Source organism: Mustela erminea, chromosome 13, assembly GCF_009829155.1.
Source record: "Mustela erminea isolate mMusErm1 chromosome 13, mMusErm1.Pri, whole genome shotgun sequence".
Lineage (NCBI taxonomy): Eukaryota > Metazoa > Chordata > Mammalia > Carnivora > Mustelidae > Mustela > Mustela erminea.
This window is the reverse complement of record NC_045626.1, coordinates 23802672-23830262: the sequence shown is the minus strand read 5'-3', so window position 1 is coordinate 23830262 and position 27591 is coordinate 23802672. Positions and strand designations below refer to the sequence as shown.

General features: G+C 41.3%; 1 protein-coding gene across 4 annotated transcripts; it reads left to right on the top strand.

The window, feature by feature from the left end:
• The first annotated feature begins 147 nt into the window (after window positions 1-147).
• On the top strand, window positions 148-26960 carry SKA1 (spindle and kinetochore associated complex subunit 1). 4 transcript variants are annotated; one of them, XM_032311039.1, is made up of 7 exons: window positions 148-293; window positions 11141-11234; window positions 16291-16415; window positions 17952-18049; window positions 21147-21284; window positions 24909-25078; window positions 25861-26960. In XM_032311039.1, the coding sequence occupies exons 2-7, from the start codon at window positions 11159-11161 to the stop codon at window positions 26007-26009; spliced, it is 756 nt and encodes a 251-aa protein (XP_032166930.1). In that variant the 5' UTR covers window positions 148-293; window positions 11141-11158; the 3' UTR covers window positions 26010-26960. The 4 variants fall into 4 exon arrangements, with proteins under 4 accessions (XP_032166930.1, XP_032166931.1, XP_032166929.1 ...); XM_032311040.1 differs by lacking the exon at window positions 148-293 and adding an exon at window positions 2086-2268; XM_032311038.1 differs by lacking the exon at window positions 148-293 and adding an exon at window positions 12843-12942 and having other exon boundaries at window positions 11149-11234.
• The last annotated feature ends 631 nt before the right edge of the window (window positions 26961-27591 follow it).

The window sequence follows — 27591 nt, the reverse complement described above, 5'->3', positions numbered from 1 at the left end:
TTGAAATTGAGTCTGCGCAGTCCTGGCCTCCTCATTGGCCACGCCCCCAGCCTCCCCTGCTCCTTCGCTCCCGGGTTCGGGTGGGTGGGTGGAGACACAGGAAATCGATTATGACGCCTACTACTACGGCATCCTTTCCCGTGAGAAACTCATGATGTAGTTGGAAAGACGATACGATATCAAACAATTTCAATATATATATATATTTAAACTACCATCAATAATAAAGGAATGCAAAGTTCAGAAAAATTGGACTCGCTCTGAGGGGAGATCAAGGAAGATGACCCGCAGAGGCAGGTATTGAGCTAAATTTTGAAAGATGATTCGGAATTATTCAGAGGACCGAAAGGGTTCGTGGGCTGAAGGACAGTCCAGACAGAAGAACATTACGAACAGAGACGTAGAGGTATCACACAGCATGTACGGACTGGCAAGATGGGCTTGGGAGGCACAACGTGGCAGCTACCACGAACATCGATTCCTCGTGGTATCAAGTGCTGGGCAAGAGGGGCGGTCGCTGAGGCTAATGAGGTAGTCAGGGGGCAGGTCAACAGTAGAACTGTATGCCAGGCCAAGGAACCTGGGCTTTCCTTTGAAGATGGCAGCCACGAAGGTTCTTTTGTCAGGGAAGCATTAAGTCCTGCCACAATCACCCCTGACCGTCCGTCTCAAACCATTCCTGATCTGGTTCCCCTCCTGAGGGCCGAACTCTTAATTCTGATCCTATTTTTTCTAAGCAATAATAAATCTGACCGTGATGGTTCATAAGAGGATGTGGATTCCAAATCTATCCTGAACATATGTGGGGCAGTCCAGGTGAAAGGGCAGGACCAGGATGGCTAATGGGCCACATAATCCGGATCTTCCTTCTAGGGGTGAGATAGTTTAGCAATGGAATGTCCAGGTGTATCAGATGCTGTATTGCCCTAACCTGTTACCACTGAGAGACGGAACAGCTGCAGGTGGTGTTGCTAGGAAATTCACCAAGAGGCTTTATTGAGAATCTTAAGCAGACACCAGAGGAAACAAACAGTGAAAAACAGTGTGAAAGGCAGAAGGATTAAAGCCAGGACATTTAGTTGTACTGAATGATATTTATTGATTCGCTGATTAATTGACCAGAGCTGGAAGATTTATTTAAAAATAAATCCTGGGGCGCCTGGGTGGCTCAGTGGCTTAAAGCCTCCGCCTGCAGCTCAGGTCATGATCCCAGAGTCCTGGTATAGAGCCCCACATTGAGCTGTCTGCTCGGCCGGGAGCCTGCTTCCACCTCTCTCTCTCTGCCTCTCTGCCTACTTGTGATCTCTGTCTGTCAAATAAATAAATAATAAATCTTAAAAAAAAAATAAATCCTGTGGGAGAGGATGTTAATTACACAGCCTGCACAGGGTAGAATTTAATGGACAAAGTGTTGTACAAAGTAGGAAGATCCGTCTTTAAGGGGAGGATTATGACCTCTTCCCTGAGCATAGGTGGGAGGAGGAAACATATTTTTGTTTCTTTAACTGGTCTGATGTCTCTGTGACATCTCTTCAGATGTTAGTGTTTTACCTATAATTAAAAATGGCCAAAGGAAAAAACAAAGGCAGAATTTATCAGTCTTACCAAAATTAATACCTGATGCCGCAGCTGACATAAGATTTGGTATTTATGTTGAGCACTGTGAACACTGGGTGTTCACCCGGAGTGCTAACAAATTTCTAAAAATAACCTAAGGAGAATTGTGGGTTGGGGTTAGGGTTAGATTGGAGTTCGGATTCTGTTAAGTTTGACTGAAATTCCCTCAAGGGGAGGGAACCTTGAGCAGGGGTGTTTACAGAGAATGCTGGGAATGGTCCACGTTTTAGCCATTTTATAGCAGGAGGAGGACCTTCTGTGTGTTTGCTTCTGACAGGTGGAATAATGAGAGTTTTTATTTTATTCCCTATACGTTTATGTGTTATACGTTTATGTGTTGTTTTGATTTGCTGTTAAAAACATGCGCTACTTTATAAAAGAAAAAGTTAATGCTAAAAAGGAAGCTAGTGAAGTTTATCTTCTTAAACTTTCCGAGCAGGTATCCTGAATTTGCATTTTATTAGCGCGTGTCCTCAAGAAGAATGGTCCTGCCCTGCCATCTAGTGGTCGCATGGCAAAGGTGCCATCCAACCAGCATTTCAATAAAGCCAAAATTTGTTTTACCAACTTCGGAAGAAGGCAACAAATGTACATTGTTCTGGGTAAAACTTTGACTTGGTTGAAGACTTATTGATACCAAACACAGATCAGGTATTCTGTTTTATGGTAAAATCTCATCCTTTTGGCATCATCAAGGAACTCCACTTATGAACTCCACTCGAGGTTTAACTCTTAAGGAACTACATTAAAAATTAGATGGACACTCTCACTGTTTCTTAAAAAAGAATATATTGAACAAAACAACCTTTCCTTTAGAGCTTATGGTTTAAAGAAAATCAATACCACCAGGAAGAGCCCAGTTTAGTCATAGTTAATCAGTAAACCAGGGGCCTGGAGTAGCGGTTTCTTACGGTTACAACTTGTATGGTTTGCTAGGGCTGCTGTAATAACGCGCTACAAGCTCGGCACTTGTAACAACTTCTGAACAACAGAAGTTTGTTGTCTCACAGTTCTGGAGGCTAGAAGTCCAAGATCAAGGTGTTGGCATCATTGGTACCTTCCGACGGCTGTGAGGGAAGGATGTGTTCCAGGCTACCTTCCGACGGCTGTGAGGGAAGGATGTGTTCCAGGCTTCTCTCTCTTTGGCTTGTGGTTGGCCATATTCTCCCTGCGCCTCTTCACTTTATCTTCCTTCGTATTTGTCTCTGTGTCCGAATATCCCCTTTTAATAAAAACACCGGTCGTATACTGGATTAGTGCCCATGTAATGATCTCAGCTGAACTTGATTACGCCTTTAAAGGCCTTAGCTCCCAATAAGGTCACGTTCTGTGATCGCGGAGGTTAGACTTCAACATATGAATGGGGGTGAGGAGGCGGTGCACAATTCAACCCTCATTTGGCTTCCCGTCAGCTGAATCACAATTCTGTTTCAATAAACAAGCATAAGGGGAGTGATACAAAAGAAGGGTGCCATTACTATTTCATAGGTGCCTTGGGTGGCAGTGGGTCAGGCGAGAATGGAAGGGGCGTGACCAAGAGCTAGGAAAGACCCGTGGAGCATGATGGAGGTGGGGATTGTTGACCTGACAGGCAATAGGGTGGGTAGGGCGGAAACCCATAATGTGGAGTGGGGGAGGGGAAGCGAACAGCTGGGCCAAGGCATGAAGGGGAAGTACATGGTCTGGCAGCAGGGTATGGGGGACCCATGCTGGGTATAAGAGAAAAGGCAGAGAGGGACCTTGAACCAGTGAAGGTCCTGGGAGCAGCTTCACTGGGGTGTGATGAGGGAAGAGCTGAACCACTCAACTGCAGAATGTGCGTGTAATCCCTAAACTGTGGGCTCGGGCAGGATTGAGCTTTGCTGCTTTAGGCGCCATTGTGGTATGGACACACCTGGCCTGGCACAATTGTGCTGTTCCCTATGAGTGCACTAGGCTCTGGGGAGTTCATCAGCAACTCAGACTCCTTCTGGGTGGCCTCAGTTTCTCTTAACCATCAATAGCAACCTGGGAGGGTCAATCTACTGCGCTTGGGTTTGTCTCCTTTGCTATGATAATAACAACATCATGTGAGAGATTTCTGATGTAATTCAGTCATTTCCTAGGCTATCTGGGAAGTTAATTTGGAGGATTTGGAGGGCTGGGAGTGTTCTAATGAGGTCCGATAAATCTTTGATGTAAACCTCTAAAATCTTATAAACATCTTTGAAATACATAAATTGTTATCGATTTAGCTTTATATAAAGCTTACACAAGATTTATAAACATATCCTGTTTGGTCGTGTCTAGGCAGATAGAGATTTTCTAAAACATGGAAATCACCTCATTCTATAGATTTGTACATCATAATGACAGTTAATAAAATGAAATTCTAATTGAGTTTTCATTTTGTTGCTGAGTTTCCATTAAGGAGAACTTGCAGAAGGAAAGCAAGAAAAACACCTTGGTTCTAAAAGATTAGAACATATTCAGCAAAATAAACACATCTATATAAATGGTATACAAATGGTCTTTTCTAGCTTTCCTGTGACCCATTATTAGAGATCTGATTAGCAGATATTTCTGCAGTTAATTGATTCTGGAAAATTTAGCAAGCATTGCTCCTCTCTACCTTAAGAATCGCAAACTGCGCCATTTATAAATACCAATATAACAATATCCTTTACATGTTTAAAATGCTTTGGGAGAAGTCTTTGTCAAAAGAGTTTTGTCATGTATAAAACCTGATCTCAAATATTCATATGTAAAATACTGATGCCTGTTCTCAAAAAAATATTTTACTAAATTCACAAAGTATGCCAATATGTGAATGCCGTAATCCAAGTTTATGAGTTGGTTGTCTTCTTCTCCAGATCTACTTTCCATGATTTTCTACCCAGTCCTGGACTGAGGGGGCCTGACCCATATGGACTGCTTCAAGATTTTCCTTTGCTTCCTGGCCTCGGGATGGGTCCAGCCAATGGAAGTTGGGGTTATCAGCAGAAGACCCATCGGTGGGAGGGGAACACAAGGAGATATTTATTCTCCTAGCTTCCTTCCTGCTGAATTCCCGACAGGGGTGCTCTGAACCTAACCAGAGACCATGGCTCCTAACAAGTGGTCACTTCCTTAGAGCTGCCCCCTAAATTCATGGGACTGTCCATCTTCCTGCTTAGGAATAATTACTTTTTCCTATAAACCCCAGGGAACTGTGCCATGAGATGTTACCTTCTGAAAACTCTACCACATATTTTAAGTAGTCCCTTTTATTACACTCTCCTCAAATTATCCAGTTCCCCCCAATCTTATTTTTGCCAAGATTTTGAATAATATAATGTGCTTACTCTTTCCTTTGTGTGAACTAAGCATATGGCAGAAACTACTAACATACCATCTCTGTGAAACACCGGAGAGATTTTGTACTATAGAGCTGCTCTAGTCACACATCTCTTCTCCCTTTTCTTTTAGTAGAAACCAGTGCTCCAATTTCCAGTCACCTGAGTCTCTCTTGAGGTCAGCTTAGCCACAGCCTATCAGAATTCAAGGGGTTATTCATACCTTGCTATTGTGTGGGTTGGACATTTTATACCCCCAAATGCGGCAGCCATCCTATGGAATATGTGAGCTAGAAAGATATTATTATTATTGAAAAAATACAAAGTTGTTTCATTTGTGTCCTTGTCCCTCCCCTCCAATAGGCAACTGGACTTCTCACCTTATTCTTTCATTACATATACACAGTCTGTCTCATTAAAATGCTAGACCCTAGAAGCCAGAGACATGTTAGTCTCTTATAGTAGAAAATGTATATGATAGTGAATTGTGTCCCTTTAAAATTCATACATTGAAATCCTAACCCAACAATGTGACTGTATTTGGAGATACGACTTTTAAGAGTTCAATTCCACTGTAGTCTAGAAACATACTATGTATTATTTCTTGTCTTCAGATTTGTTAAGGTATGCTTTTTAGCCCAGAATGTGGTCTGTCACAGTGAAAGGTCTATTCAAACTTGAAAAAAATGTGTATTCTGCTTTCGTTTGACAGAATATTCCATAAATATCAACTAGATCAAATTGATAGTGTTGTTCAATTAAAGTATATCCTTACTGATTTTTTTTGCCTGCTTGGTCTATTAGTTATTGATGGAGATGTTGGGATCTCCAAGTGTAATAGTCCCTGATAATTTTCCTTGTTCTGAAATCAACTTTATCCAAAATGAATATAAGTACTTTAGCTTTGTTTTGTTTTTGATCAGTGTTATCACTGTATACCTTTCTACATACCTTTACTTTTAATCTGTCAGATTCTGTGCATTTGAAATGGTTTTCCTGGGGTACCTGGGTGGCTTATTGGTTAAACATCTGCATTCAGCCCAGGTCATGATCTCAGGGTCCTGGGATCAAGCCCTCACGCTGGGCGCTCTGCTCAGCGGGAAGCCTGTTTCTCCTTCTCCCTCTGCCTGCTGCCCTGCCTGCTTGTGCTTGCGTACAGGTGTGCTCTCTCGCTTTCTCTCTCTCTGTCAAGTAAATAAATAAAATCTTTAAAAAAAATAAAGTGGTTTTCCTGTTGATAACATATGGTTGGGTCTTAATTTTTTTTAATCCACTCTGACAATCCCTGTCTTTTAGTGTAACTAGACCCATTCACCTTTAAAGTGATTATTGATGTAATTGAATTAATATCAGCCATGTTTATAAGTATTTTCTATTTGTTGTTAGAAGCATCTTTTACTACTTTCCCTGGGTTTAGTTGAGCATTTTCATTAATAAACAATTATACTTCTTTTTTAAAAAAATGGTCTCCCTAGAATTTGCAATATACTATAATATTTATGGGGTTTTTAAACCACCACTATACATGTACAGATATAGAGCGAGGACAAAGTTGCAAAATGTTTAAATTTGAAGAATTTAAGTGAAGGGTGTATGAGTCTTTGCTGTTTGACTTTTTCCATTTTTTAAAAAGATTTTATTTATTAATATGACAGAGAGATCACAAGTAGGCAGAGAGGCAGGCAGAGAGAGAGGGGGAAGCAGGCTCCCCGCTGAGCAGAGAGCCCGATGCGGAGCTCAATCCCAGGACCCTGAGATCAAGACCCGAGCCGAAGGCAGAGGCTTAACCCACTGAGCCACCCGAGGCACCCCAGACTTTTTCCATTTTTATTTATGTTTGAAATTTTTCAAAACAAAAATAAGGGGGGAAATGTTACTGTGCCACTGCCAGAGCCAGCCAGCCTGATTATTTTTGCCTTCTTGTAGTCAGTTTGCTTTTTACCTGAATGCTTAAAGTATTCTTTCTTTATCCTTAAAGTTGGGTAACTTAAATTGGATACTTACAGCTGTCAAGTGTCCCTTAATAATGCAGTGTGCTTCTCCAGCTAAAGACTTTTTTTTTTTTTTTTGAAAAATCTTTATTAAAATGGCCCTGGGGCACCTGTAAGCATCTGCCTTTGGCTCAGGTCATGATTCTGGAGTCCCAGGATGGAGTCCAGGAGCCCTACATCGGGCTCCCTGCTCATCTGGGAATCTGCTTCTCCCTCTGCCCCTCACCCTGTTTGTGCTTGCTCGCTTTCTCTCTTTCAAATAAATAAAATCTTTAGAAAAAAATAAATCTTCTGCCCATTTTAGGGACATTTTGCATGTAGGACACAAATTATCCTCATGTTGGATCTTTTCTATCTTCTGTTTCTGTGGGCTTCTCTGTGTTTCTTTAATTTCCTTTTCTTCAACTGCATGTACTGTGATCATCTTAAGCTTTTCTCTTTACTTAATTGTCAGGGGTGTCTCTTCTATTCCTTGCTATTTGTAATTTAGAATATGGTGGTGTTTGAACCTTCAATTTATATTTTTAAGTCTAATGTTCTCTGTTTTGTTTCTCTTGTTTCTGTTTACTCTGTTCTTGATGAGGTCTTATTTTTAATTAGTATATATACAGTTCATATAAATACAAAATTTCTTGCTTTTTTTTTTTTTTAAAGATTTATTTATTTGAGAAAGAGAGAGTTGGGGGAGGGACAGAGAGAGAGTGAGAGAGAAACTGCTGCAGACTCTTTGGCCCAGCAAGGCACCCAACCTGGGGCTGATCCTAGGACACTAAGATCAGGACCTGAGCCAAAACCAAGAGTCAGATCCCTAACAGACTTCGCCACCCAGGCGCCCCTCTTGCTATTCATTTAAATATGTATTCTTGTATGTATTCATTTAAATATGTATTCTTGATCATTTTCTTTATCAATCTCTACATGGTTTCTTCCTTCCTTGACTCTCCCCCTTTTTTTCATTTTCATTGTTAAATGCAATGACGATTCACAGACCTGAATCCCTGGAGTAATAATACATTATATGTTAATTTTTTAGAGGCCATTACTCTCCACTTAGTCATGTTTATTTTTAAAAGCAGGTCACAGGAAGACGGAAATAATTTTCAGAAGGAAAAAACCAAATGCTTTCAGTTAGACAAAATCTCAGAAGTCATCTACTTCTCAAGTTCACAGAGCCAGTTAATAACTGAACTGGGACTAACTAAAGGTTTCCCTGTATTTTTTTTTTTTTCCATTTTCCTCTGTCTCACGAATGGGTAGAATTCTAGATATCAGAGAGGGAGAGAGAGAGACACACACACACAGAGTAGTTTTCAAGCTTGTGACTTTCTTTCTCTACCTCTAATCATACTATATGCCTCTGAGACTTTGTTAAAGGCACACTGTTGGCCCAGAAATTGGGGCTGTAACAATAACACTAAAAAAAGTACACACAGGATAAAGACTAGGGGAAAAGTGTAAGAAGTTTTCTTTTCCCTCTTCTCTCTAGTTTCAAAAAAGAAAACCTCAACCAACCAAACAACCAACCAACCAACCAACCAAAATAATAATAATAATAATAATACCACCAGAGGTATAAATCATTTTAGGGTATGAAACATTGCATAAGTGAGGAGTTTGATTTTCTGGGATGTGTCACCTCAGATGCCATGACATAATGAGAACTGAGAAATGGTCCCTGTGAGAATTGTATTATGAGTATATGCCTTGGATTTTAATGTTGCCCCTTGGAAAATGACTTCAGAAAAAAATTAAAGGAAGATAGTTTAGTAGGAAATGTAAAAACACAAGCTTGCCTTGAATGTGATTACTTCCCAAAGGATCAGACCTGTTGGTGATCAGTGATGCATCTCAGATTGTACCCCATCTATTACAATAGACCTTTCCTCTTCTGAAATGACAGCTATAAAACTGTCCCCAAACTTATTGGTCACTATCCACTGTCAAAACCAGGGGATTAAATATTTCCTAAGTTTCCCAGAATGCAGAGTCCTAGGGCTTAAAGAGATTTTTGATCTTTGTTCTACAATGAGGACCTTAATTGTCCTGACTTTGGGACATCCAGAAATTAAACTTGACCCCTTGCTGCAAGAAAAAGACAGAAAGGAAGTAAAGTATTTCGTCAAAGTCCATTGGGTATCAAAAGCTTAGAATTCATAAAGAATCTAGAATTGTTCATGTGATAATATACTTCACATGAAGGAATTAAATGATGATGGAAGTCTTTAGGTTCAGAAACATAAAGCATAGGAGCAAGTGACTGACCCCTTGCACCCGAGAGGCCGCGGAGCATCATGGGAAAGAGGACAGGCTCTAAATACCGACTTGGGGAAGTTACTTAATTATAAGCCCCAGTTGCTCATCTGTAAAGTATAGGTCATAATTGTAAGTATTCATAAGTTTATTACAAAGTCTAAACAGGGTAGTATGTGTAAAGTGCCTGAATTAGATGAAGTACCCAGTAAAAGTTTTCTGATATTATTTTTCTCTGGAGACTAGAGTTCACATTGCTTTAACTCTTGATTTTATTTCTTGCAAGGACCAGTCCAGCAGTTTCTTATATCTTGCTCTTGTAAATATTAATAAAGGGAAACCTCTCTAAGGTGGAATCAGGTGGCTAGAAGGGGAAGCCTTCTATTCTGTGTCAGTTACAGGAAGAAATGTCAATTATAGATCCCAACAGAAGAATCACCAACAAGAAAGAACCATTAATTATAAGCCCCAGCAGAGAAAGATGTACATAGTATCTTCTAGGAGAAATTAACTCTCTCTGCAACTCAGCCAATGAGAAATCATCATCACTCTGAACTCTTGCTCTTCCCCAGCAAACTTTTGGTCAAAACAACCCTTCCCAACTTCCTCCTCCTCTCCCATAAAATAATGTTTCAGAGACTACTTCTGTCCTACTTTTGGATCCCCTGTTTAGGGTAGGATTATCCTAACTTCCAGCTCCTGAATGTCTAGCCAGTCAGACCATTCCACCCCCCTAAACAGGCTGATAAAATAGTTTAAGACTGGGCAGATGACCCAAATTAGGACAATGAGGTGAAATCCTGGGGCTTTTGCTAGATCTGTTGGGAAAGCAAGAACTGCTAACCTATGAGAGTATAAGTCTAGAGGTACCAGAGGTTACCATAGGGAAAAGCCTGCCTGAAAATGGAATTGACACAGAGGAATGCAGAACTGAGAGAAGGAGACGGTTCTTTAATGGGATGTTTGAGTTCCTGGGTCCAGCTACAACTGTAGACACATATGTAAGCACAATTTACAGTTTTATAAGCCAAAGAAAGTCTTTTCTCCTTGCTTAAGTTGGTTTGGATTGAGTTTCTGTCATTGTACTTAAAATCCTCATAAATAATCCTATATTGGAAAGAAATATGAATCAGGCAGTGCAATCTAATTGCTCAAATTTTCCCCCCACATCCCCCCACCTTGTAATGACTGCCTTTATGCTTTGGTCTTCCTGTTTATTTTCTCATGGGAAAGAATCTGAAAATGTTTGTGTTTGATGCTACAGAGTGCATTTGCGTTGTTATTTTTCTTAGATATTGACATTTGAAGCCTCACATTTAGTCCTACAATGAAAGGCTTTGTTCTGTTAAAGGACTTTAGCTTTAGACAAGTAGGTGTGTCAAAATTAAAAGAAACATTGAAAATGTATCAGCCAAATAATGTGTAACTTATTTGGATTCTAAATCAAACCAATAGTTTTTAAAATAAACAATGATACAATCAGGGGAAACTGAACACTGGCTGGATATTTGTTATTGAGAAATAATTGTTAAAATATTTGTGTGTGATAATGCTAATGTGATTTTTAAAGAGTTTCTATCTTCTGGAGATAAGCATATAAATGTTTTTGGATGGAAAGATACAATATCTGAAATTTGCTTTAAAATATTCCAGTAGGAAAAAAAAATTCCAGTAGGAAAAGGGTGAGAGGAGAGGAGGTACAAATGAAACACGATCTGAGATAAGTTAATAATGGTTGAAGCTGGGGTGATGGGTTGAGCACCGGGTTCACTATCCTATTTTAACTTAAGTTTGAAATTTCCCAGAAATTTTTAAAAGTAATAAGTAGAAACGGCCAAGTATGCTATTTGCCTACCCAGCACCTATGCTCTCCTTCTCCCTTACAAACAGAAGCCCTATATGGTTGAGGATGCAATGTAACTGTCTAAATTAAAAATAATAATAATAATAATGATTTTTTTCTTTTAGTCTACTTTGCAGATGTGAATGGCCTGTGGAAAGCAGAGAGAAGCCACTGGATGTGGCTTCCAAAAAAAACTTTTTAAAGATGGTGGCTCAGCTGGTAAGTGAGCCTGATACCCTTGCCTCTTCTTTTCTGCTACTGTAGACCGAGATCTGAGGAAGGAACTGGGGGTCATCTTGCATCACAGGAAATCCCAAGGCCAGAATGCATGATGCTATGGATGGTGTCTTCAAAAGAAAGAAGGAATCTGGATAGTTGATGACTGTGGAGTTGCCACACCAGCTTGGGGATGCTTGCTTGCTTGCTTGCTTTTTCTCCCTCTCTCTTTCTCTCTTTCTCCCTTCCTTCCTTCCTTTCTTCCTCCCTTCCTCCCTCCCTCCCTTCCTTCCTTCCTTTCTTTCTTTCTTTCTTTTTTCCCCCCCAACAGGGAGAATTAACCCTTTTTCTTAGTTTAAGTTTGTATTTGCCCTTACAGAGGCTGTAAACTCTAGGAAGAGAAGATCCCTGTCTTTAAGCTCACAAACTGGAGGAATTTTTGGAATTTTCTGGGGTGGTTTTTAGAATATTAGGGCGTGGACCCCACTTCCAGGGTGCCTGATTTCAAAGACTTGGGGTCCAGCGTAGGCTTGGGGTCCAGCGTAGGCATTGGAATTTGTAAAAGCTGTCCCTGGTGATTCTAACGTTGCCACCAGCCTGGACACCTACTGTTGGAGCTCACCGTTTGATCCCCGGAGCGCGCGAGCCCCGGCAGGCCTGCAGCCGAGACTGGACGAGCGACCGAGATCAAGCGGGACCGCCTGGACTGGGAGGAGCTCTGGGCTCCAGCGGACGTGCGCGTCAATCCCCCCCAGCCCCGCCTCCCCCCCCGCCCCGTTGTGGCCCCGCCCCGTTGTGGCCCTGCCCCCTCTGTGGCTCTTGAGGGCGCCGGAACTCGAGCAGCCCGCGTTCCGGGAGCGCCGCCGTGCGCGTGCGCGGCGCGGGTTCCTGGCGGGCACTTTGAATTTCGCTCCCGGAGTCTCGGCGGCTGGCGATCCTGTAGCGAGTGGCGCTTTGCTCCCGGACCCGCGACAGGTTGGAATCTGAAGTTGGGGATCCTGCCCTCGGAGGCCGGCGGAGGCAATGTTTGGGCAGAATGGGGGCGCGGGGCCGCCAGGCCGAGCCGAGGGACTGCGCTCCGTCTCCCCACCGCTCGGTTGGCTGCAGTGGATGCTTTAGATCTGTCCTACCCTCGGAATGAATAACTGACTCCTTCCCTTCCCCTCCCTCTGCCTCTGTATCAGCTCCAAACCGTAAAGCTCCAGTCCCCGGCAGCCTGGGAGAAATGCTCACTTGGACCCGTTTCTTTGCCCTTACTGTGTGCTTTCTTTTTAATTCATGTGTACTTTACATTTTTAAAGAAGATTTCATAGTTGTCTTTATATATAAGTCGTGCATTTGTCCCCCTAAGTCCCCTGTACTTTGGTTTGGGATGCATTGATTACAGAAGGCTCAAAGACTAGTCAGTATTGGACTCTAGTTAAAAACTGAATTTTGTAGAATTGGAAGAAATTGAGTTTTTGCACTTTCTTTTCAAGATATGATTTAGTGTATCACATCTGTGGTTCACTTACTGGGTCAATACTGGTAAATGCCGGTATGGATTTTGAAAGTAAACAGAAACTTGCCCTTTCTGTTTTTGTAAATGTTTATTTCTTTATTTTTTCTTCAGAGGATTAAAGGATGGCCTCCTCAGACCTGGAACAATTATGCTCTCATATTAATGAAAAGATTAGCAATATTAAAAGAACTCTGTCACTTAGAAACTGTGGTAAGTAGAACAGATTCCACTGACATAGATGTAAAATGCATTTTAATTATTGTTCTGCTTTGAATATCCTAAGCCTGGTTAAGTGAAAGGTAATTTTAACTTTCAAACAGTGGTTTTTTGAAGCGCTCCAGCGTTAATAGTTTGAATATAGCAGAGTACTAAAATGTAAGTTATATTGAACAATGACCTGCATATTAATTAGACTTAATGGCTTGTGTTTTTCTGAGATATACAAGATACAATAGGAAGATTTGAAGCTTATCTGGCATTTGTGGTGGTAAAGCTAGAGATACTGAAAGGTAAGGGATAAAAATAGAAGTGAAAAAGACCCACAGGGGTAAAAATAGCCCATTCTCCATCTAGCAGCTTGCTTTGCAGGAATCTGATCTTTATATATGACTAGGAAACAACTGATTGAAAATGTCCAGTTTTTTAATGTCCAGAAGCTTGGAGGTTGTAACCATCTTCCAGAATATTCAGAAGGGCTGAAAGAGGATGAGGCAATGACAGTGCAAAGAAATGGGTGATACTAGTCAAGTCTGGGAAAATACTGTTTACAAAAATTGTGAGCTCCCGAGTCTATATTAGGAGAGCTTAAAATTTATTTATAGGCAGAATTCTATTTGCTGGGAAAATTGTAGTGAATTTCACTGTAGTTTGTACTATGAATTGATAATTTAAGACATTCTTAAGAATATGAAATTATAATGTTGAAATGCCCGTTTGAATTATACATGTCCTTCTAGGGACTTTCGTATTCTTCATTTCTTGTCGAGAACCTTCAGTAAAGGAACACCACCCATTGTACAATTTACGGCTTACTTTCTCTGTAGAAAGTGCAAGCTGAGGGGACTGTGGGTTCTTCTCCTCCAGCTCTCTCATTTCACACATGAGTCTCAGAAGTCAAGTCACTTGCGGAGCTCCCTAGCTCATGGTGGTCGGTTGGAACTACCGTTTTGGATCCTGATTCCCAGTCTAGTATTCTTCCTACTTCTGTGCCACTTTTATTGAATAACCCGAAAAGGACATCTAGATTTTTAATGTCTTGTTTAGCCTTTTCTTTCTAGGGGCATGATTACTGTATGATAAAAAGATAAAATTTAGAGACCTCTAAAACAACTAAACCTTGAATTCAAATGACGCCACCAAAGCATGAGGTTTGCCGAAACAATGTGACCTATTAGATCATTACACACTATCATTTGTATGTGGAGAGAATGATTTGTCTATTTGGTTCCATCGCTTATTTATTTATTTATTTATTTATTTATTTTTAAAGATTTTATCTATTTGACAGAGATCACAAGTAGGCAGAGAGGCAGGTAGAGAGAGACGGGGGAGGTGGGGAGCAGACTCCCCTCCGAGCAGAGAGCGCAATGTGGGGCTCGATCCCAGGACCCTGAGATCATGACCTGGGCTGAAAGCAGAGGCTTAACCCACTGAGCCACCCAGGTGCCCCTCCATTGCTCATTTAATAGAGCTCACTCTATTTACCCTTATCTGTTTGCCACTCTAGCTGCCGTAAGTTACTAAATCAGTAGACAGGGCCCTAAAATGAGGTGACTAAAAGTTATTTGAAATGCAAGTGTGTCCACACTAGTTATTTAACTCCCTGAAATTAATCTTGATAGAGACATCTGTACTCTTACTTCCTTACTAATTTCTTTTAGTCATTATGAACCTACTGTCAAATGCGATTAACACTGATATTATATAAGAATTATTAGATATTAGATAATGATATGATTATGGTATGATAATGATATAGATAATGGTAATGATATTAGATAAGAATTAGTTAATGATATTAGATAAGAATTATATATTGCTTGTCATGTTAATGAGGAATAGTAGTTAGCATTTACTGAGTGTTTTACTAGATTTCCAGGCACAATGTTCAACCCATCTTACATATATGTTGTTGCTTATCTTCACAGTAACCTTGAGGTAGGTGCCGGTGTCTCTGACTTTAGGTCTTGGACCTTCTGGCCATTTCACACTACAGCCTCCAGAATCTACAGATATGGTCGAATTATGCTTTTCTTTATTTTTCTCCCCATCTCCCTAATAGTGTCTTTACTTACGTACATGTCATTGGTTATTAGAAGTAAAGATGGAAATACTTGATTATGATGATAGTTTTTCTTTTGTGCTTTTGATCTCATAAAAAATTTTTTTTATTCCTACTTTTATTTCTAGGGAGGAGGAGACTCTGGTTTTCCCATTCTCAAATCTATGGAACTAAAGAGGGGTGCTGGAGGGGACGTTGGGAGTATGAGAGCATGTTGCTTTATAAACGCCTGATGTTTGTTTCTGTCAAAAACTCCAGGCTTATGACTAGCCTGTGACTTTTATGTCACTTTTTGTTTAATATGAATCTCAAACCCAAGTGCATCCCAAGCCAGTACTGCAGATCATAAAGAGAAACTCTCCCCCATCTTCCCCATACCCTTGAGAACCAGTCCAAAACAAAAGCTTCTCTCCCTGGCCAGTGACAGAATTTTGAGAAATGCAGTTTCACTGAAGGTTTACCCCATCAATGAGTTTCCTTTGGGATTCTCACTTCCAACACCCTGTGCTTTGAGTTGTCAAAGCCTTGGTTCTTGACCCCACTAAAACCAAATGTGTTGGGTTGCTGAGACTGGTAAACAACTCTCTCCAGGTTTCCTCTGCACACCCACTTGGGGCTGCTGTAGCATCAGCTCCCCCAGATTGCCTGTGTGGGTCTGTCTTCATGCCGAAGCCATTGGAGATTTATCTTATTCTCATGAAAGCTCAACTGTAGAAGGGTTGAGGGTAGAAGGGGTTTTTTTGTGTGGTTTTTTTTTTTTAATCCAACATTTCTAGGTGTTTTATTATAGTGGAGGACTTTGCCAAAAATCAAGGGACTCAGGGGACACTTTGTACTTACCTCTCCCTTCCTTCACTACCATATTACTTAGAAATGAGGTCTTAAGATTATCCATAGAGGGCGCCTGGGTGGCTCAGTGGGTTAAAGCCTCTGTCTTCAGCTCAGGTCATGATCCCAGGACCCTGGGATCGAGCCTTGCATCTGGCTTTCTGCTCAGCAGGGAACCTGCTTCCGTTCCTCTCTCTCTGCCTGCCTCTCTGCCTACTTGTGATCTCTGTCTGTCAAATAAATAAATAAAATCTTAAAAAAAAAAAAAAAAGATTATCCATGGAGACAAGCTCTAGAACCTGAAACAGTAGTCCTTTCTCCTCCCCCAAGTGTCTCTCTCAGGTAAAGCTCTGGCCCAAGAGTTTAATTGGGTTGAGACTGAGAAGAATACGGTGTGCTAATACTTTTCTGTATACTTGATTTTTCATTATCTCTTTGTTTACTAATAGGTCAGGAACCTGCCTTGAGGACTAAATTAGATAAAATAGGAGATGAGATCATTGTAGTAAATGAACTTCTAAATAAATTGGAATTGGAGATTCAGTATCAAGAACAAACCAACCATTCACTCAAGGTAATGTTTTTACAATGAAGAAACGAAAGGGCAATAAATACAAACTGCCTAATCGCCAGGGAATTCTGGATTCTTTACATTCCAAATGTTCTTAGCTGTAAATTATCATTAATGGTATACACTGTATCTTCTTAGTATAAAGGACTCCAGAGCTCCTCAGGTGTTTGTCTCTTTATGTGGGTAGCCAGTGAAATTGAACTGTACTGAAAAGGAAGATTTCCTAAATAAATCTTGGTAGCATTAATTTAAACGAATGATCTGATAGAGTGATGTGGAAGGAACACCTAGCCTGGGCTGAGGAGATGCAGATTCTCGCCCTGGCTGCGCTCAGCACCCTCTGCCACCCTGAGAAAGCCCTTTTACCTCTTTGGGTCTTGTGGTCATCCTTTGGAAAATAATGGGTCATACTGAAGGATTTCTTAGGTCCTTCTATTCTGCATTTCTCTGTTCTATGAAGCATAATATAAAGATTCTCAAGTACAGAAAAATTTGAGTCTCAGTCACACCCCATTTTGATTTAAATAAGCTTTCTAATGACTAAGCTAATGAGAGTGCTTGTATACTTCTGGGAAAATACACAACCTGTACATAGTTACCTCGTGCTGTTGGAGCTATTGGTGGGTTCCCTGAGATTGAACGAGGTGGCCTCTATGGTCCCTTTCAGCCTTATAATCCTTAATTTTTTCCATTTAAAATAATCCGTTTTTCCACTATAGGAATGGGCATGAATCCTACTACTGCTGAAATGAAATTAAGTGGCTATGAATGTCATTCAGCTCTTAGAAAGAAAGATGTCCTATAAATTCAAAACAGAAACCAATATTGGTTTCAGTTCTAACCTATCTAGGAGTGCCCAGAGTTAAGTGTGGACCTAAAGAACATTACGTTCAGAATGGAAGGCTATTTAGAATTTTTGTTCATCTTAGGATTGAGAATCAGAAGTCAGCAATCCAAAGGTGTTGAGTATTTTTCTTATTAAATTTGCATGAGTTCATAGCCTCAAGTTCTAGCGAAAGGTAAAGACAAAACAAAAGCAAAGCACTCAGAATCCAGTGGAAATTTCCATTAAGCCAGGGTATGTGGGTGTCAGCGATGCTGGTGGTTCTGAGGAGTGTCTCGGACGTGTGCTCCAGCCATGCACCATCCTCCTGGCGCTGCTGTACAGATAACACCGGGGAATGTTTGTTAAGTCGACAAAAGCAACTTACTAGAATGACAAACGAAAATCCTTCATGCATTTTTTAGTTGCTCTCCAAGGTGACATGTCAACCCTCCCTGCTGTAATGTGATTATAACCATTGTTCTCTGAAAACCAGTAGAGAAAGCTACTGTACTGCCATCTAAAACCAGCTCTGGAAACGAGAGGGTTTGTAAAAAAATATTGCTACAGGCAGTGCTTTCCCATCTCCTCTGTGTTCTGAACACTCCCAGTCACTGTCATTGTGGTTGTGATTGCGCTCTTTACAATGTCTTAAAACACACACTGGTGGGACAGACGCTTACTTGGGAGCTTTTTTTTTTTTTTTTTAATTTTAGGAACTCTGTGAGTCCGTTGAAGAGGATTATAAAGACGTGGAGCATCTCAAAGAAAACATTCCTCCCCATTTGCCTCAAGTAACAGTAAGCCAGAACTTGTAAGTGTATTTATAATGATTCTTGCTATCTGCATTTATCAAACTCTTCAACACCTCAGGTCTTTGCTTTCTTATGGACTTGTGGTTTTGTTAGTGTTTGTTAGTTTTCTTAACATTTACCCTAGAAATAGTTATCCTGCTGCCTCCACAGAAATCATCGTGCGTCTTTCCCACGGGCGAGTGTTCGCGAGGCTCTTTTCCCACTTTGTCTCATTTCTTTACCTCAGACCAGAGTTGGTCAACCTCGGCCATCTTCAGCCAGATGATTCCTTGTTGTGAGGACAGTGAGGAGGTTCAGTAGCATGCCTGATCTCGTGTCTACCAACTACATGCTAAGGGCACCCCCCATGCCCCCAGCCGCACCCATGCCCAGTTGTGACAATGAAAAAATGTCTCCTCACATTGCCATGTGTCCTCTGGGGGACAGACTCTCCCCGATCCTTGAGAACCACTGTCTTAGGGCAAAAATACGCTTAATGAAGTTCCCATCTTATAAACAGCCAAAGGAACAAAACACTTAGCTTTTCTTCCCTCCCCCACAACTAGTGTCCCCTGTGTGTCCCCCACCAGTATGTGTTTGCGCCTCCCCTTTTCCCCAGAGCCCCCCTCCGCCTGTCCCTGGGCTGCTAGTACCACCACACTTAGGAAGCTGACCCAGAAATTCCCCTGCAGCCCCGATCCTTCTTTCCAGATTGTATTTCGCTGTCTCTTTGTTTCTGAAACGCTGTGTTCTGCTCTGCCCCAGTGCTCCGTGGTCATCCTGCACCTCTGACTTGGCTGCGTCCCGTTTCTCTGCCCTCCTTTAAATTACGGGCGTCTCCTAAAGCTGTGTTTGGCTCACGCTTCCCTTCCACCATAGTCAGTGCTCTCAAATGTCCTAACTCCAACCTTGACGTGACCTCTGCTGCTTGCCAGGAGCCTAGCACATGAGCTGTTCCCTCCAGCTCTGCATGTCTGAGGCCAAACCGACCAGTTCCTTGTTACCAACCCATCGTGCCTGCTGCCTCCCCCCTTCCCCTGGACAGGAGCTGGGTACCTTCCGCCTGTCTTTCTCTCTGTAGCCCTCAGCCATGCACGCTGCCTCTATAGGGTTTTGTCTGTCGCAGCCCTCCCTTCTGTTCTCATCGGCTGGCTCTGGGTGCGATCTCCCATCATCCCGTGTCTTTGTGATTTGAGAGCTCCTGTGCTTTGTCCTTCCGTGGTTCCACTGCTCCCCCTCCCCAGGCATCTGCCACCAAAGTTACATTTCTAAAAGGGGGTTCCAAGGGTGTAAAAACATTCCATGTGTAATATAAAAATTTTTAACTTCTGAAATGTATCATATATATCCAGAAAAATGACTAACCATTATTTGTGCAAATTGAAAAAGAATTAAATAAACATCAGTGTATCTAACTTTCAGATTAAGAAATACGATATTACCTGTACCTCACAACCCTTCTTCTCTTGCAGACCTTTCCTTTATCAAAGAGGTAGCCATCCTGCTGTTTGTGATAATCATACTCTTGCACATGTGTTTCTATAAACATGATGCTGCTTAAATTTGAAAAACTGAAAGGAAGGCATGAGCCTTGCCATGTGGGGGATGAGCCACATTACTGCGGATGGTTGAAGTTCTCTAGAAAAAGATAAGCTCCACAGAGTACTTGCCATGGTCAGGCTCCCCTGCAGTGTCCCTGCAAGAAGAGAAAATGGTGGGTGAGGTCATGAATGAAAGCTCGGAGCCGAGGTCATCACAGGACATCTGCCAGGATTGTGCCGTGTGCTGGACATCAGACATCCAGCAGGAATATGGCTTGGGGAATAGGAGGAATTTTCTTTTCCCGACCTCACTGTGGCTTAGTTTCAGCTTTCAGCCAAGGTCATAGCAGAACCTTTCTGTAGCTTGAAATGGTTCTTTTCAGCTGACAGTCGCAGCAGAGCATGAAGGAAAAAATCAGGAATTTCTCTTAGCATCTGGTGAGGACAAGCAAGTAGAGCCAAAAGTCAGCCAGGCTCACCATGAAGTCTCATGTTAACACTCATGGAAGGTTGATGGTACCATAGCATTGGCCATCTTCATCTCAACAACCTAACAATATGTCCATCTGCAGTCATGGCGCCTCAGTCGGGCCTGGTTCCCTCATGTCTGGTGCTCAGCTGTCATCTTGGGGTCTCACCTTCCTGTGTTTCTGGGATTCCCTTCACTTGCTCTTGGGTTGGATCTGCTCGGTCTCCTGTTTCCCATTTCTGTTTCGGAGTAGTCGAGCCAGCATGGCTTCACTTGCTGCTGCCAACAAGGGTCTGTTCCTTCCCTGGCAGCTAAATCACCCAGAAGCTACAGCCTATTTCTAGACTCTTAGCTAGTGGGGTAGGAACTATATTAGGCTTCTCACTGACTCTAAAAATTGGGTAGGACTGAAGCCAAAAGTTCCATGCTCATTGCTGGCAACTAAAATGAATCTGCAACAGGCAGAGACTGATACTAGCAACCAGTGGGATAAACTAGAAAAATAGAAGTATAAGAAGATTAATGTTTCTATGTTCAGAATTATGGAGTCAGGAAGAGAAGCTGTTTAGAGGTTAAGATAAATTCGACTTGACACGTATTGACTTTGAGAAGCCAGTGGGATAACTGATGAAGACGTTTAGCCTAGGTACAGCATACACCCGTGTTTTGGGTGTGTAAATATAATTCTACTACTAAAGATTTGGGGACTTCTTTTTTCAGTGTTCTCTTCACTATTCAGATCTTCATGAACAATAGGAGAAGGGGCAGCAAAAATTTTTGGATAGGGGCGCCTGGGTGGCTCAGTGGGTTGAGGCCTCTGCCTTCGGCTCAGGTCATGACCTCAGGGTCCTGGGATCAAGCCCCGCATTGGGCTCTCTGCTGGGTGGGGAGCCTGCTTCCTCTTTTCTCTCTGCCTGCCTCTCTGCCTACTTGTGATCTCTGTCTGGCAAATAAATGAGTAAAATCTTTAAAAAAATTTTTTTGGCTATACAATTATAATAAGGTGAATCTTGTATTTGTTAACGGATTGTTTTCAGTTGGGAAAACTTCCTAGTATGCTATGAAATTCTGATGATCGCTTGTACCTCTGTGCATCTCTGTCTGCAGTGCTAATGTCTCAGATCTTGACCCTGAGGAACCAGTCAAAGTTGAGGAAACCGCAGCCACAAGGAAGCCCCCAAAAGAACAAAGAAGTATAAAAGAAATGCCGTTTATAACTTCTGATGAATTTAATGGCATTCCAGCGTAAGTATTTAAGATAGAATTTTAACGTTCAACTCTTTAGGTCAACATACATGATTGTTTACATCCTAAAGCCTGATTATATTCATAGTGTGCTGTGTTCAAATATTGATCTTTTCTCAACTAGTCTTACCTCAGACAATGAAAATGCAGGAAACCTTTAGTTGAAGATGGTTAAAATCATGGTTTTTATTTGGTCTAGAGCTCTTCAGAGCAAGATCTAGAGATGGGTCAGGGTATTGCTGAGTCCTTTCCAGGACCATTTTGTGGTCCAGATTTATCCAGTTACATTTTAAAAGTAGCTGTTTTGGGGTGCCTGGGTGGCTCAGTTGGCTAAGTGTCCATATTTTGTTTTCGGCTCAGGTCATGATTTCAGGGTTGTGAGATCAAGCCCTGCGCTGGGCTCCACACTCAGCTTCAAGTCCGCTTGTCCCTCTCCCTCTTCCCACTTGTGCTCTCTTGGGCTCCCTCTCTCAAATAAATAAATGAAATCTTAAAAAAGAAAAAAGTAGCTTCAGTTTTGGTGAATTTTAAGGAACGTGTGCTGTATAGGTTTGAGAATTAGAATGGCAAATGTTGTGTGTGTTTGGTTTCCGTTTGCTCTTCAACTTATGCCACACATATGTTTGAGTGTGTGTTCTGTTCCGGGCTGTGGGTCACTGAGAACAGTGCAGGGATGAGTAAGACAAGATTCCTTCCCTGGAAGGAGGTCTGCTTTGCTCTTTACGGAAGACAGTAATGGAGAGCCCATGATGGAAACTCCTGTTTGTTTGTTTAAAGATTTATTTATTTATTTTAGAGGGGTGGGGGGAGAGAGAAAGATCCAGACTCCCCACTGAGCACAGAGCCCCATGCAGGGTTCCACGTGGGGCTTAATCTCATGACCCTGAAATCATGACTTGAGCTGAAATCAAGAATCAGACTCTTCACCGACTGAGCCACCCAAGTGCCCCTGGAAACTCGTGTTTTTAAACTCTCATCGCTTCAGGGCTTTGCTTAACTTCTTGGCTTTATATTGTTGCATATTGTATTATGTTTTCATTTTACAAATAACAGCTTGTTAGAAAATGTTGTCAGAAAAAAACTTAACTGTCGTTCTGTCACCCAGATAAGATGGAGTATTTCCTTTCAGATTTTAATTTCACATGTATAATAGGTTGTTTCTGATTGTCATTACAACAATGTAGTTATACTGCTATTAGAGCTTACTTGCTTTTTTTATTATGAGCATTTTGCCATTGTTAACTATTATTGTAAACTTGGATTTATTAGTTGTGTTAGATTTCCTTAAAATGAGACTGACCTTTCTCTTTAATCTTTTTTTTTTTTTTTGGTCAGTCATTTATTTTATGATAGCTTTATTTTCATGAAAATTTTGTTTGATGCTATTCAATTTTTTAAACTGTTATTTTTGTTGCTCATTGGCTGACCTAAAGAAAGAAGCAAATGTGTGTGAGGAACAGTGGAGTAGGCGGGCTTTTATAAAATGCTTCTGTGAAGAGACGAAGGAAATTAGGATAGTCGTGGTAGAGTATTCATTTATTCATTTTTAAACTAAGGGGTTATTTACTGAGAGAACTTAGATGATTGGGATAAGGAAAAACGTATTCCAAGCATTGGGCTTTTCTTTATTTTATCTTTAAAAAATTAATACTGAGGGTAGAGTTAAGATAGAGAACATTGACAGAGGTGGGGGTGGGCACTGAGGAAATTAAGATAATAGTTCAGAGGATTTAAAGGAATTGCTTTGTGGGGAGCTATAGGATCAACAGTTTGTAGGAATTATAGTTACAAACAACAGAAGCAAAAATGAATTTAGAAAAGAAGAGAATAGGGGCTCATGGGTAGCTCAGTTGGTTAAGGCTCTGCCTTTGGCTCAGGTCATGTTGTTGGGGTCCTGGGATCGAGTTCCGCATCAGGCTCCCTGTGCAGGGGGAGTCTGCTTCTTCCTCTCCCTCTGCCTGCCACTCCCCCTGCTTGTAGGTGCGCGCTCAGCTCTCTCTCCCTCTCTCAAATAAATAAAATTCTTAGATAAAAGAAAAGAAGAGAGTAGTGAAAATGAATGTTTTTGGCTAATATATTATTATTAATATATTATTTTTATTATATTATTTATATTTTGTCATTTACATATTAATATGTTATATTGTTTGTATTATATTAGTATATAATTATTATATATAATTATAACATATGTTATTTCATATTATAGAAGTTTTGATTAGGAGGAGAGGTGAAGGGCAGCGTTTCACATACTGACTCCACAGTTTGTTGAAGGGAAAAATTGAGGCAAGTGATTGGGTTTTGTTTTTGGCGTGTGCAGAGAAATCGAGTCTCCTGTTTCAGCCTTATTCTAGGACTCTATGGTGACTGGGAGGATGGCAAGAGGGAGATGGGCGTGGAAGAGTGGATTTAGCTGCACCCTGGCTCCCCTCTCCCTGCAGCTCGCCCCCAGACCCTGTCCTCTGCCAGCTGCACTACTGGCTCTCTGTCCTGATGGTTGTCACCATCTTTGTTGTGGTCTTTGTTGTCCATCTTCCCTTCCCCTCCTCCCCTTTCTTTCTCAGAACAGATTAGTTAGCAGAAAACCAGAGTGGTATAGTTATGTAAGCTACTTAATATATATTTATATATATATATTTTTTTTTAATATTTAATTTATTTATTTATTTGACAGATCACAGGCAGGCAGAGAGAGCCGGGGAAGCAAGCTCTCTGCTGAGCCCGATGCGGGGCTCGATCCCAGGACCCTGGGTTCATGACCTGAGCTGAAAGCAGAGGCTTTAATCCACTGAGCCAACCAGGCACCCTTATTTATATATATATTTTTAAAGATTTTATTTATTTATTTGATAGAAAGAGAGGGAACACAAGCAAGGGCAGAGGGAGAGGGAGAGGGAGAAGCAGGCTTCCCGCTGACCAGGGAGCCCGATGCGGGGTTCGATCCCAGGACGCTGGGATCGTGACCCTAGCCAAAGGCAGACACTTAACAACTGAACCACCCAGGTGTCCCTTTACTTAATATTTAAGTTTTTCTTTTCCTTGCTCACAAACATTTAAAGATATTTAAATAAACTTCTCTCTTGCAGTTAACCAACAAGAGACCCTGTTTTAAATTGTAGTATTTGAGACCCTTTTTTAAATTGTAGTATTAAGTCTGAGTATTAAGGCAGTATTAAGTATTAAGGCAAAGAATGGAGATGAATACATCCAGATATAAATAGGAAGTTAAGCGATCGATACTCTGTTTCTATTTAATTTTTCAGCTATTGAGATGTGTTTATTTGGAAGTTGATATACATTTTTTAAAAATATTTATTTATTTATTTTGGTGGGGGCTGGGGCAAGGGGAAAGGGAGAGAAAAAAATCCCCAGCAGACTCCATGCTAAACGTGGATCTGGACACTGGGCCCCATCTCACGACCCTGAGATAATGACCTGAGCTGAAACCAAGAGTTGGACGTTCAACCAAGTGAGGCACCCAAGTGCCTATACATATGTATGTATTTTTATGAAGAGTTCTAATAGCTTTGCTTCTGTATAAAGTCATCATACATAAACACTTTTCAAAGAAAAAATAATTTTGTATAATGATTCTTTAAAAATTAATCACATACTTATTTGCAGGTACATGAAATCTCGCTTAACCTATTGTCAAATTAATGATGTTATTAAAGAAATCAACAAGGCGGTGGTTAGTAAATACAAGATCCTACATCAACCAAAAAAGTCCATGAGTTCCGTGGCCAGAAATCTCTACCACAGATTTATTGACGAAGAAACGAAAGATACCAAAGGTAAAAATGAAGGCTTATATATGTGTGCATGTTTGGAGTGCAACTAAATCGTGAGAAACAAGGTGAATTCTAGAAAATTCTGAATCTAGAGAGGTAGTTCTCAACCAGGAGTGGTTTTCCCAGTAGGGCACGTTTTCTCCATGGCTGGAGATAATTCGGGTTGTTACAGCTAGGGCTGGGCTGCCACTGGTGTCCAGAGACTAAAAGCACAGTTGAGTACAGTGCACCAGACCGCTGCCGCGGAAAGAAATACCTAGCTCCGGGTGTCTCCACTTCCGAGGCGGAGAAACACTGCTTTAGAGTCTATTATAAAGCTCTACCCACTGTTTTCAGAATTGGAGTAGTAATGAAAACACTTACCACGTGCCAGATAGTGTACTGAGAGCTCTAGTCCTCACATCTTACGAGCTATGTTACCCCCATTTTGTAGATGAGGCAGAGAGAGCGTCCCGTTCTTGTCCAAGGTCAGCCAATTAAGGGATGGAGTTGCCAGTGATTTCATTCTCTTAACCACTATCCCGTATTTCTTCTTGAAAAGTCAGTTGTTCAGAAGATATCAGCAGACAGCTAGTAATACAATAAGCAGGGCTACACTTCGCTAAACATCACGCAACTTCAGTTGAGAGAATACTGATAATTTCACCGAAGATATCTGTTCTCAACTTTGGCTGCCTAATGATAGTAAACATGATCCATGTTATTCATGGTCACAATGTAATCCCTTTAAATCTCATCCTGAAAGTTGTCCTTATGAAAAGTAGTACTAATATCTTTATTTTCAGGTCACTATTTCATAGTGGAAGCTGACATAAAGGAGTTCACAGCTTTGAAAGCTGACAAGCGGTTTCACGTGATACTGAATATCTTACGACACTGCCGGAGGCTCTCAGAGGTCCGCGGGGGAGGCCTTACCCGATACGTCATAACTTGAAGCCCGCGTGCTCTTTTGAACTGGCCAGATATGGGGTGTAGGCCACTCCCGTGGTTTCCTTATATGTGATTTCTTTATAAATGATTTCTTTGGCTTTTTCATTTTCTTTTCTAGCTTCCTATAAAAACAATTTTTTAGGAGGTAAAGCACATATATTTTAAAATTCATTTTCTTTCAGAACGTATTTAACCCCCTACCAGATGAACCTCTGTGCTAGGTATATAATGGAACTAAAAAATATTCATGGTTAATTTTTGTGTTTAGTGACAGTGCTGTAGACCTCAATAAGATAGATGCACATGTGATAATGGAAGAAAAAGTTCAAGAAGATAAGGTCAAAGATACCCTATCTTTTTTTTTTTTTTTTTTTTAAGTAGGCTCCACACCCAGCATGGAGCTCAGCACAAGGCTTGAACTCATGACTCTGAGATTAAGATGTGAGCTGAGACCAAGAGTCAGACACTTAACTAAGCCACTCAGGTGCTTCAGTGATACCCAGGCTCTTTAGAATTAAAGGTTGTTAATGTCAAAATTCTATCAATGGCATTTCAGTCTACAGGCAGAAGTTGGATTTATAGGCAGCCCCCCTCCCTGGGATGATTCTGCTTTCTCATGTGTTGTTAGGGAACAGCTTACCTGAAATGCATTTGGTATGGACCAATCCATAAACGTCAACTATAATGAAATTTAATAAAAATATACTGAGATGAAAAAAATGATAAAATAACACATAAGCGGTTTGATAGTTGTCGGGAAAATGGGTGGTTGGATTGCAAGAATTGCGGATGTTTCTCTTGTGCACTTATGGAGACTGGCTATGTGTGTTTTAGTCAGAGTTCTCCAGAGATACAGAACCAATAGGAGGTAGATATATGGAGAGAGAGAGAGATGATGACAAATTGGTTGAGAAGTCCCTCGATCTGCCGTCTGCCAGCTGGAGACCGAGGAAAGCCGTGCGTAACTCAGTCCCGAGTCCGGAGGCCTGAGAAGCAGAGAGCATGAGATGTGGCTCCAGCAGTGAGGCGGAAAAAAGAAGTGAATGCCTCCTTCTTCCGCCTTTTCTTGTATTCGGGTCGTGCGCAGATGGGATGATGCCCACACACACTGGGGGGGGCAGTCTACCGAGTCCACAGATTCAAATGCTCATCCCTCTGGAAACGCCCTCGCAGAGGCGTCCAGAAACAAGGTTTAGTGTGGGCACCCTGTGGCCAGTGCAGGTGACACATAAAGTGAACTCTCACAGTCTCTGTGCCGTCTGCTGGGTAGATGGATCCTTGTAGCCCAGTGAAAACTCATCTAGGCCTGGTGGCCTGGTGAATAAAATATACTCCCTGTGAGGACCACAGAGTATATCAGAGACACTCCTTACTGTCGTCCTTTCTTCCTCCCTAATTTAAATGCAGACGTGTTTAATCTTTCATGTCTTGCTTTAAATAAAAATAATGGCATTATTCTTTAAGTCTTACTTGATTTCTCTCTCTCTCTCTATATATATATCATTTTCTATGAAAGATCATTTTATCTGCTTGAAATATTCTTGAAACTCATAGTGAACAACTGTCCATAAAGGTGTCTAACTCTT

Excerpts from the sequence above, each read along its gene's own strand:
- SKA1 (XM_032311038.1), top strand. The coding sequence starts at position 12,855 with ATGGCCTCCTCAGACCTGGAACAATTATGCTCTCATATTAATGAAAAG. Across the intron at positions 16,416-17,951 it reads AAACCAACCATTCACTCAAG|GAACTCTGTGAGTCCGTTGA; the intron begins GTAATGTTTTTA and ends TTTTAATTTTAG. Across the intron at positions 18,050-21,146 it reads GTAACAGTAAGCCAGAACTT|TGCTAATGTCTCAGATCTTG; the intron begins GTAAGTGTATTT and ends CTCTGTCTGCAG.